The 12,210-nt window shown below is 46.1% G+C and overlaps 1 protein-coding gene across 5 annotated transcripts in view; it reads right to left on the reverse strand.

The window, feature by feature from the left end:
• Positions 1-12,210, reverse strand: part of LOC135916335 (heat shock 70 kDa protein 12A-like) — a 184,703-nt gene that overhangs the window by 21,239 nt on the left and 151,254 nt on the right. For 4 of the 5 annotated variants that reach the window (XM_065449672.1, XM_065449690.1, XM_065449709.1 and 1 more), the window contains 2 exons: positions 8,618-8,674; positions 4,426-4,763 (listed from right to left, as the gene is read on the reverse strand). In XM_065449672.1, the coding sequence (XP_065305744.1) occupies positions 4,426-4,763; positions 8,618-8,674 (395 nt within the window). The remainder of the gene's footprint in view (positions 1-4,425; positions 4,764-8,617; positions 8,675-12,210) is intronic. The other variant, XM_065449681.1, reaches the window with a different exon arrangement.

The following is a 12,210-nucleotide window of genomic DNA, read 5'->3' on the forward strand; positions in this document are numbered from 1 at the left end:
ACTTTTTACAGATACTGCTATGGTGTAGTTCTTTGTTCTACATGTACCGATATTTTGTATCTTTTTTGTTGTATTTCTATCCACTCCTGTAATGGTCCATCCTTGGACTGACAGTATAAACAAACAAACAAACAAACAAACAAACATGTAAGTGGCCGAGACTCCGTGACCCGCGACCCTGTGAGACTCCGCGACCATTATGTAGCAACGGTTTCATCCACATTGGTAGTTTTCACATTGTACTTGTGCTTCAAAGCACAGTGGTCATAACATACTTCACATTGTGCTCATGAAGTTTTTTTTCTAAATTCTTTACAAAACCGATTTGAATGGGTCTAAACGCTGCGGGTTCTGCAGTATCACTAAATACATTCGATCGATGGACGTGCGCAAGTGTAGAAGTGAAGGCTATTCCAATTTGTTTTTATTCGTATCTCTTGACGTCATATTTATCGCTATAATAGCAGCTTGGGCTTGTTGGTTTTCCATCCTGGTGTTAACAGCGCAAAACGTAGACGAGACACGAGACGAGAGTGCGCTTGTGGTGTCGCCCTCTCGTCTCGTGTCTCGTCTACGTTTTGCGTTGTTAACACCAGGTCATATTTATGTAACTGCCGACTAAAGTATCGGATGGTGACCCGCAGCGTTGTTTGAACCGCCAAATCAAACGCTCCCCTCGTTTATAGATCACTTTTGTTTGCTTTGAAAGTGAATAGCATTGCCTACTTTGACAGATCTTTCTGATGTAATTGGCTGACAAGAGGCGAGGAGCACGCAGAAATGGACAGGGCGCAGTGAAAGTAGATAACTGGATGAGGAGGGTGGTGCCGGCGTCTCGGATTAACGCCACCCAGAACAAGTTATTGGCACGCTTCCCCCTGCTTAGCTAGTGGTGGCTGGCCGAAAATCGCGGTGGTGTGCAACGGAAGGTTAAAAATGTCGCAGTTTCGCCTCAAAGGCGAAGCATCGATTGCGATAGCAGATTAGTAGAGAGCTATATGATCGTAAGGATATTCGTTTTATCTGCCCTATAAACTTGTAAACGTTCGCTTTCTAACTAAATTAGCAAGCATAGTTTCACGCGCGCACAGGCAAACATGGACACATCACATTCGATGGCCGCGAGCTCAAAACGTTCACGTGATGCATAGCGGCAGCAGCGGCGAACGAATTCCCCTTCGTGCTGCCCCTAGCTTCAACGGGGACCAGGCGCACGAGAACTCAGCGCACACGAAGCGATCAGCTATCTCGGGTCGGCTAGCCTTCGAACCCTGCGCAAAGTACCTCCAAGGTAAGACGCGCGCGGCCGCGGCCGGATTAGAAGGGGAGACGCCCTTCCCCCCCTCCTAACGAGCGCACATCTCCCCGCACCCACCATGCGCACGCGAAAAGTCGGCGCGCACCTTCCCTGCCTTCCTCCCTTGCGCGTGCGAGAAACGCCGGCGCACCAAGCCACCATCCTTCTCGGTTTCCTCGCACCTACAGTACATGGTGCGCGGCCGTGATGACGTTTGGACTTTACACAGAGCCTCCCGGAGGCGCTGACGGTGGAAATTCGCCTGGAGTGTACATATAATTGCTATCGAAATAAAATGTTTTTAGCCTGTGAGCGTTAGTGATCTGAACTAGCATCTATATACGAGATAACTTTTAAGTTTCCCGGAATTTTTAAAAATCACCTGTGGCAGATAGCGCAATTCTTGTCTTTGAGCTGGATTATTCTAAAAGGCGGACATTACTAACACGAGAAATCGAAATACATACTGAAATAATTAGCGACAATTCACTAATTACCGTATATACTCGTGTAAGGGCTGATTGTTTTCTAGGATCTTGGATGGGTGCGGCCCTTACACGAATCAGGCCGATGACGGCCCGCTAACGGTTCGTCCTGTTTCTTCAACTGTAGCAGAGGGTAAGAGAGGCGCAAATGACATAACGCTGCAGTAAACGACCTCAGATGCCGGCCCATCGTCCTTGACCAGCGCTGACCCAAACAGGGCTCCCTTGTCTAGAGCCGAAACGCCACTGATCTGACTGGAAACACTGCCAACACAGCCGAGACGACGCGCCACACAAAGAAATAATTGGCGCGGCTACGGCGGCCTGAGCGGCGTCGACGGAAAAGCAGCTAGCGTCATGTAGGGTCAACGGAATTAACTTCGCTTTCTGGCGGGACGTTTTGGATTTTTTTTCCCAAAAATTTTGCCCCCCAACGTGGGGGTGTGGCCTTACACGAGGCCGGCCTTTCTACAAATATATACGGTAACTAATAAATAATTACTTTACGGCACGTATTGCAAATAAAAATTGTAGCCGGTGAGTCTGCAAGACGTATACTTGAATTTAATCTCCAGGATGACAACAGTTTCGAAATATTATTTCCTAAACTGTGGTACGAAATACATGAGCGTTCCGTTTACTCTTGCGCTTGAATGCATAACAGAATGTTTTGTTAAAAAGTAATTGGAACAACAGTGCATGCTTACGGCGCTTATCTCCAAACTGGTGTCATTCTGTAAATGAATTAATAAGTGGATATGCCTTGCAAACTTACCGTCTGCAATTAATAAATTTCAATATGTGCTGTAAAGTAATTAGGAAGTTAACTAGTGAATTCTTGTTAACCAGTTGAATATGTAACTAGTCAATTCTTGTTAACTAGTTAAATATGTGTTTGTTTTTTGAGCACTTAATTAATGTCCACCTCTCTGAATAATACAGCTCAAGGAATAGAATTACGACACCTGCAACAGGCAATACTTAAAAATTCTGTTAAACTTAAAAATGATCACCCCGCATACCTAAAGAAAAGGCCCTGCGTATATCACTTTGTATGTACTTTTGCTTGCTATATTTTGGAGTGTACACGCTATTCCTTTTTTTAATTATTATCTGGTTTACGTTCCAAAACCACGATCTGATTATGAGGCACGCCGTAGTGCGGGACTACGGAAATTTGGACCACCTGGGGTTCTTTAACGTGCACCTAAATCTAAGCACACGGGTGTTTTCGCATTTCGCCCCTATCAAAATGAGGCCGCCGTGGGCGGGAATCGAACCCGCGTCCTAGAGCTTAGAAGCGCAACAGCTTAACCGTGAAGCTTAACCGCTAACCTCGTTCTTACCAACCCAATACCACAGCCACTAAGCAACCACGGCGGGTCGATTATTCCTTCCACAAAATAAATGTTCAGTTTTAAGTGTACGTCATCGGCTTGTCTTTGTGGTCCGTGTTTGGAGTTGTTTGCGCACGATGCGTAACAGACTGTAGCGACAAATATCCTTATTGGTTTCTTTCAGTAATTATATGCAGTTCTGTGACCTCGAAGACAATACTGACCTGCTGGATGTCAGGACCGGCCGCTTAGTTTTTACAGAACTGCGGCCTTGTTTCCCTATATAAAAAAATTGGAGGCCGCTTAAGCTTCGCCTTCAAGAGTGGAACGTGATAGCGTTATCACATCCCGTTCGCACCGCCTACTCAAACGCGCTGCGCGAGCCAAACGTCGCGATCGACAGAGATAGCCGGGCCCCGACGCGCCATGAAGGCGGACGCGGTCATGGGACGAGTGGCGCGCCACGTGTCGAAGCAGCGCCGTACATTGCGAGGAGGGGGCCTTCTGTGTTTGCCGCAAGATGGCTCTGCGTGTGCGCAGAGCGCAGAAGAAATTCAGCGGAAACGTACTTCGCTACTCGTGAAACTGCGACTTCTGTAAGTTACATGGTCATAATTACCGATATACACCGCAGTATAACTTTCTACGGCACGTTTCTAAGGCAAAACCGCATTCGCTAGAGGCGATTTTCTCCCGTTTCGAAGGAACGAACTCCTGGCTGAGTGGTAGCGTCTCCGTCTCGCACTCCGGAGCCCTGGTTCGATTCCCATCAGCCCATCTTGCAAGATGTTTTTTATTTATGAAGTGCCTTCTGGGATTTATCGCTCACGGCCAACGCCGCTGACACCGACGACACCGGCTTTTCTGCGACACGAGCAAATTAACGCTGTCGCGTTAAAGGAAAAACGCACTTGAGAGCGCTACAGCTCATGGGCGCACTGCTTGGCGCGCGCAACTAAGGCACACAGCCGCGCTGCCATGACGTCATTTTCTAACAAATATGTTTCGTGGTCTTTTGTCCGGAAGAAGGACCCGCGTAAAGGGCAAGTTCGTGGAATAACCGTAACAGGTGTTTCTGAACGGACTGTACAACCTTTTCGCAAGTTCACTATTGAACCTGATATGTGCTTGACGGTCGTACTCTTGCCCGGCAGCGAAGGCACAGGTTTATTTCTGCGAAGCCCCATTGACATTTTTCCTGTCGTCGCGACGAGGAACGCCGCGACAAAAGTAGCGTTTGTCCACTCACTGGAGTGGGTGTCGATCTCGTTTTGCGTCGGAGGCTGCAGGTGCCTCGCGTACTCACGGTGGTGCCCTTGCACTTCTTGTAGTAGTCGATGAAGGAGAACGGCAGCGATATGTTGAGCGGCGTGTCCTTGTCGGGCGTGGCATTGCGCTTGCGCGCCTCGAAGGCCACCATGAGGTCAACGTAGGCGGCGGGCCTCTTCAGCTTGAACTGGTCCATGAAGTCGGCGCCGAAGATGGCGCGCAGCAGGCGCTCGAACTCGCGGTCGATGCCCAGCGATCCGCACGGTCCCCCCGTGGCCTTGTGCAGCTCCTTGAGCGTGCCGTGCTGGTCGTGCAGCTCGTGCACCGTGATGTCCACCGTGCCACCGCCGCAGTCCACCACCATGTACTTGGTGCCTGGGAAGAGGAAGGGCCGCTCGATCACGCATTACCGGTGTCGAGCACTTGTGACGTTGCACAAGATTGTCCTCCGCGCTTGCGACACGCTCATCTCGTTTATCAGCGCTGCCGCACGCAAAAAAAAGAAAAAATCACGTGACACGTAGTGCCCCTCCCCATTTTCTTCAAATTCACGCTTGGATTGCTTTAAATTTTCTGTTTTCTTTGCGCACTTGAATATTAGAGCAATCTGGGTGTCTCACTCAGAAACCTATCAACTATAAAATTTGCTATAAGACTTGCCGACCATATTTCGCGTTAGTAGTGCCTATTTATTTAACGTGTCACAATTGTTGCTCGTACACTATATTTGCCGAACTTGCCAAACTTATGTACTCCTTGTAATTTGACTTCGTGTGTTGATATATTCATGTACGTCTGTGTTATGTTTGCATTTACATGCACCCTGCAATGTCTTTATACGGTAGTAGGTATGGATAATAATAATAATAATAATAATAATAATAATAATAATAATAATAATAATAATAATAATAATAATAATAATAATAATAATAATAATAATAATAATAATAATGTTGTGACATACTTCTCTATTCAATTATATCCCGACCCCTGCTTTTACACTCGGAGGTGGCAGGATTTACCTGTCATTTCCTCGAGTTTTTTGTTAGTCGCTGTAAGAGACGTCGAGTTTTTAGAGTGGTCTACCAGTTCAGTTTGACTTGATGTTTGTGTTACCTAAAGCGCAAGAATGTTCCGAGCTGCACCTGTGTCACGGGCAGTACACGCGGTAGTGCGCACTTGGATCGTGCGGCATGAAAAGTTGGCCCCATTTTATTCTAATTGCACGTATACTTCCGTGTGAAAACTAGCATGCAACACTGTTGGCGCAAATGTGACCGTTTTGTTTTGAAGGGATAAGGGATCAAAACGACTTTGTTGCCTTTGTGTTGCAATAGCAAGTTGAACAACGCAGTGCCGTGGTGCATTTGATGGAAGCCTAAACCGGGGTTAAGTTTAACTCGTGGCCAGCTGCACAAACCCAGCTGCACAAAGTAATGAACGTAACATCTCCGGATGCTTCTTACGGCACAGTATACAACACACACTAAAAATAAGGACCAGTTACGTGAAGCATACATTTGAATAATCAGTTCGCAAACGCAATGAACAGATGCAGTGAACCTGTACCCTTAAACATTTCCTTCAAGACGTTCAATAGAAATAAGAGACTGGTCATCCAGAGAGGACACATACATTAAAGTTGTATAAATAAGCTCGGAAAATGAAAAATAATGTTTGTGCCATGAATTACGTATTTTCTTTTCTGAATCCACATGAAATAATTTAGTATACTTTTTCTTGTATTTATGTATTAAGGCAAATATATTTGAGTGTATTCGTCTCCTGTATTCCATTTTTGAATGTAACTTCAACACACAATTAAGATGTGAGAATTCTTTTGTAGTACGCATGGCTGTTGCTGTAGGTTGCTGTATAAATTTAATGATGTTTTTATTTTTTCTATAATTTTAGCACACAACTGGGATGCGAGAATTTTTGTTGTTCGAATGCTGTTACTGTATATTTCTGTATAAGTTTGATGACATTTGAATATAATGATAATATACATTATTACTATGGTTTTTCACAGCAATCAATGGTGTCTTACTTTGCAAAATTGTGCATATGTTTGCACTCTGCTGTCGAACTAGTCATTTTCGGGGGCTGAGACCTTTGTGAGGCTTTATTCCTTTAGTCTCAGCCTGCCCTCGTTGGCATGAGCGAGAAATAAAATTCAAATTAAAAATAATTCAAACTTGCTTTCTTGCCATGAAACAGCTTGTCTGCAACAAAATTTAACGTTGGGTAAATTTGTTAGAAGTGATATACTACTAAGGCGATATTGACAAAGCCGCAGGTATGATAATTGCATAGTTTTCTTGTTGGCAGCCTCTAAGCAGCACTAAGCAGACGACACGTGCACCTGGTTGGTGGCTGTCGCAATGACGTAATGTCCCAGCTCGCCGCCTTCCAGATTTTTCACGTGCCGCGGGCGCCCCCTTGGAAAACATGCCGAAGATCCGCGCGATCTGGGTCACGCGTCACTTCGTGCGGGCGGTAATGGCGGCGTTTTTTCAGTTTCGGTATCAAAAACGGCTGTTTTGGGGAGCATTTCGTGACGCTTGCGCTCGTACATTGAGCGCAAAATTTTGCGCGGACGCTCCTCTGTACGCGATCTTACGAAGCTTTTTACGCGACCCATTTTGTTTTTTTTTGCAGTTGGCCTTTAATAGGGGAGCACAGTCCTGGCAATGCTTTTCAATGATTGTGACAGTACGACAGAGCCTGCTAGCAAGCGTATCGTTATAGCGTGAATGAATTTATTTTTGTAGGATCCTTAAACTTGGCGGCGCTGATTTTGTTTTTCACAAGTGTGGCATGCCTAATATTTTGTTAAGCCAAACTGAGAGCGAAAACTTGAACTGCGACCTTGCCAAGTAGGGCAGTGCCATATGCCGTGGCAGCTTCTTTCACATGAGTCGCCCATCATAACTCTGAACAGTCTGCATAAGCCTGCACCACACCGTGAAGTTCTTTGTGTGCACGGCGCACTGAAACCAATCTTCCACCACGAAAGCTTTCTTTCCCTCTGAGCCATACCAGCTGCTGCAGGTGGTGCCGCACTTGGTGTTTTGTGCGACCGACGAAGCGGGGTTGGCGCGCGCGCCTGCTCGCAACGGAGAACTAAAAGAAAGCCTCCAGTAGAGATGAAAAATGCAATACACCACGTGGTTTTGTTCGAAGCGAAGCCATACCTGCTTGACTGTCGCAGCTGGTCTCCAGAACACTGGTTCTTGCAGAACAGCCTAATCGGCAACTATAGGAGTGTCACACCACTTGCCTTACAGAAGATACTATTTGCCCGGTCTCTTTTGCAGTGAACGAGCGCTTGACCCTTTTACTTTCGGCTATTTACGAGCTGCCTAAGTCAGCATGCGTGCGTGTGTCTGTGTGTGTGAATGAATGGTTCTTGCCAAACGTATACGAGAGTATTAAATGAGCACCGACAGTTACGGAAGTGACTTTGAAAGCTCTGAGCGAATTCGCGCATGACCTTTAACCACGTGGTGAGGCTATGACGTTCTGCCGCTGAGCAGTCTCGATTCCCGGCCGCGGCGGCCGCATCCGGGTTGGGATACGTGTGGGAAAACACTCATGTGCTTTAATAAGTGCCGAGTGTTTAATTAATCTGGGGTGCTACATTAAGGCATATCTTAGAGCCCCTGTGTTGCTTTGGGACGTTAAAACTCATCAATTGAGCGATCAAATTCGCGTGCATGCCATCTGCTACTGCGCCGTCACTGTTTCCTGGCAGTTGGCCACAAAGAACTGCAATGCCACTGGTGCTGCTGGAGGCTTGGTATGAGGCGTGCATTTTTTCGGAAGACGAAAGGAACGGCTCTACATTGAAAACAACGTCTCGTGGAGCGGGTCGTTGTGCCTTGCATGCACCGTGGTCACTTATCGTGCTCAGCGTTCGACGGTTTGTTCCTTTCCAATTATTCCATCGGAGCTTTTGTGTGCTCTTGCAACTTCCTGAAGGATCTCACTTTAGAACCACGTGTGCTGTAAGCCTACGTGGTGCTCACACATGCCCCTGTGCGCCAAGTGTAAACACTGAGCCAGACGGCTTCCGCACCCGCAATTCACATGCTCGGCTGCAGAATCCACGTAGTTAGGTACAAGCAAGGTTGAAGAACACGTAAAGCATGCAGACACAGTGCAACGGCGCAAGCACATGGAACACTGGGCAAATGGTGCGAGGATGTAGCAAGAGGATTTACCTCCGTAAAGGTAATCCTCGATAACTTCCGAGCGCAAGGGAGGTAGGATATGCATGTCTGCAAGGAGGAAGAAGCAAAACATTCGCACGGCACATGAAACGAAAATGCAAGCCCACAAAAGAAATGAGTGCGTTCACGTACGTCAAACGCTAGTAATAGGAAAGGAGGAGGCGTGGCACACGACACGTCAAACGCAACACATCTTCTGGGGCAGATGAACAGGCACACGACACGCCGGGCGGCGCGGCCGCACCGCAGGCAAACAAGCAGGCAGGAAATGTGTTTTAGCCAGCGTGCAAAATGGCTTCTCGATTCATGCAAAGCGCATCGGACAACATATATCAGTATCGCCGCCGCTCTGACGGTTGAGCTGACGACGACCGCAGGCAGACGAGGCATGCTGTTTTCAGAGGCCACATCACACGCACATATATGGCCACTGATCATAAGCGAGAGGAAGGCATTGCTTATGAGAAAGGTGCATCGCTTTTGCGCTCGCAGTTTGTTGGCTGAAAACCTTCTACTGCGATCTGCGCTTTCTAGTCAACGGTACGGGCGTGTCCTATGTTGATGTGGGATGCTACCATTCTTTTGCAGTATCATTAAGTACTGACGAAGGGCCTGTATAAGTCGTTCACACCTCTCATATCATTAGTATTCTCACTATACTAACAAAATGTTTCCCCTATACGCTGACCCTGATGGTCCACGAGACACTGTGCTGCTGAAGCCAAAAGCCTTTTTGTGTTGGCCTGCAGCCGAGACTGCGGTTATCCCTATAAGGTGTGGGACATGTTCTCCATGCTCAAAATAGCCTTAACGTGTTCGCGGGAGGCGTTCTTATAACTGAACTGCTCTCCTATATTTTTTGCAGAAGAGTTCCGTCAAGATAAAGTGGGATTGTTGTGTAGAAAAAAGCTTTTACTTGAACATCTCTGCCGTGCGGCGCCTGTGTTGGCGTACGTTGTATATTATGTAGTGATGATTACGCGCAAAAGGGCTGTTGTCTGTGCGTCATCGGCGTTATCCGTGCGCCAGTAGGAACATTCAATATATATATATATATATATATATATATATATAGAGAGAGAGAGAGAGAGAGAGAGAGATTTAGAAACGAAGGTGCACACTTACGAAAATTGCATCTTTAATGTTTTTAAAGTCTGCGTGACCTAGTAACCTCTTCCAAGACTAAAGCGATTGCTTCTGCTGGTTGTCATCCCTGCAATAAGCCCCGTTGTAAAGTTTGTACACACATGACCACATCAAAGACTGCTAGAAGCACAACATCCAATTTTTCTGTTAAAATCAACGGCGACTTCACTTGCGACAGCGCTAACATCATCTATCTGCTTGAATGTTCAGTGTGTCATATCCAATATATCGGTCAGACCGAAACATCTTTTCGTGTCAGATTCAATAACCACAAATCACACGTTAACAGCTTGCCACACCTGCCATTATCTAAACATGTTCGACTGCCAGGTCATACGCTTGACAATATCAGTGTAACCATAATACAATCAGGTTTCAAATCGCACCATGATCGAGAAGTACGAGAATCCTTTCTCATCCACAAATTTAACACTGTGTCATCAAGTATCAACGAGAGCGTAGGAAAAGTGTCGTGCCTTTATGCCATATCTTGATGTGCCTGTCCTTGTAAAGAATTGACAAAGCATGCCAAATCAGTTTTGCCATGTCGCAATCGATATCATGCTGTACTTCATATACAATCATCATGACACGTGAATGATATTTAATGCATATCATTTATCGTGCTTAAGTTATATTTGCTGCTGTACTTTTTTATTATTATTATTTGCTAGTGTACACGTGCATGTACTACTGACTATGCCCACGTGCGCATGCCCATAAAAGCGGCTGCGCGCTTGTGTGTGTGTTTATTCTGACGAAGGCCGTGCCACGGCCGAAACGTTAAAAACATTAAAGATGCAATTGTCCTAAGTGCGCACCTTCGTTTCTAAATCTACCTATGCACCGGACCTACAGAACTTCTCATTGAATTATATATATATATATATATATATATATATATATATATATATATATATATATATATATATATATATATATATATATATATATATATACATATATAGCACTTACGTTGTTACGCCTGAGGCGATATGCTTGATGGTTTATCATTATGGGCTTTTACGTGCCAAAACCACTTTTTAATTATGAGGAACGCCGTAGTGGGGGACTCCGGAAATTTGTACCACCTGCGGTTCTTTAACGTGCACCTAAATCTAAGCACACGGGTGTTTTTTGCATTTCTCCCCCATCTAAATGCGGCCGCCGTGGCCCGGACTCGATCCCGCGACCTCGTGCTCAGCAGCCCAACACCATAGCCACTGAGATGCTTGATGGCTTCGTCTTGTATGCAGAGCTAAAGCTTTGTGCGACAAGCCGGTAGAGAGCGAGGCTCGTAACATCTGCTGAACTTGATTTACACGTCCGTTGATTGATACTGTAAGACTTGAGGAGCTGCGTACTGCAGGCTTAATTTCGAATAATGCTCTACAGTAAGTTAAAATTGCAAGATGTAGTATCTGCTGACCCACTGCGAGCTTCACGAATGCGTTTGATCTGCGCAAAGACCTCGCACTGCTGTATTTTTTGTAGGTGACATTTTGCTACCTGGAACGCGATAATGTTTCATCATTTGCTGGACACACTACGTGCTTCTCCATAGAAGCTGAGTGCGCTCTCTGAAAGAATAAATTGTGACAGTTTAGGCTACACAACGGTCAAATGGACAAGATAGCTTGGTGGTCTAAGTTGGGATTTCACTTTGGCAGCAATCACTAACATATTATCCCACCTCCGTTTTATTCGCGTCCAAATGTTGCCCCTGCACGTTTAGCTGCTCGTATTGCTACGGCGTTTCTAGTTTGTACTCCAAAAGTCTGAGCCTCCGAACCGGTTCCTCTGCTTCCATTTTTACGGCGAGGGTAAATTTTCACTGAGTACTCACCGTGGTAGCCCAGTGGCCATGTGTCGTGCTGCTGAGCTCGAGGTCGCGAGTTCGATGCCGGCAGCGGCGGTCGTATTCCGATGGATGCGAAAAACGCTCGCGTGTACCCCGCATTAGGTGCACGTTAGCAAACCCCAGGTCACCAGAATTAATTCGGAATCATCTACTACGGCGTGTGCCTCATTATCAGATCGTGATTTTGGCACGTAAAACCACAGAATTTCATTGAAATTTTCACTTGCTCGGCCATGAAGCCTTTGGTGCTGGATTTTATTTGCAGGGCGGCGGATGTTAAGATGTTTCACAATAACCTGGCGCTGGAGTGAAAGCTTTGGCGCTCGAGATTGAGCAGCACACATTCATTCGCACGACTGCGCTTCGATTGTCTTATACTGCCGATGTAAGCAGCATCCATTCTTTTGCCACATCATTGCGAAATGACAGTACAGCGGCCATCAGCGCTCAATCTGTCGTTTCGTACTCTCCCTCCCAAGTCTCTATTTTCTTTTTTTTTTGCGCAACAATGTATTCATTACATCTTCAAAGGCATACTAAAAACTAGTGGGGTACATTTAGACGAATCCACCTGCGA

This window comes from Dermacentor albipictus, chromosome 1, assembly GCF_038994185.2.
Source record: "Dermacentor albipictus isolate Rhodes 1998 colony chromosome 1, USDA_Dalb.pri_finalv2, whole genome shotgun sequence".
NCBI lineage: Eukaryota > Metazoa > Arthropoda > Arachnida > Ixodida > Ixodidae > Dermacentor > Dermacentor albipictus.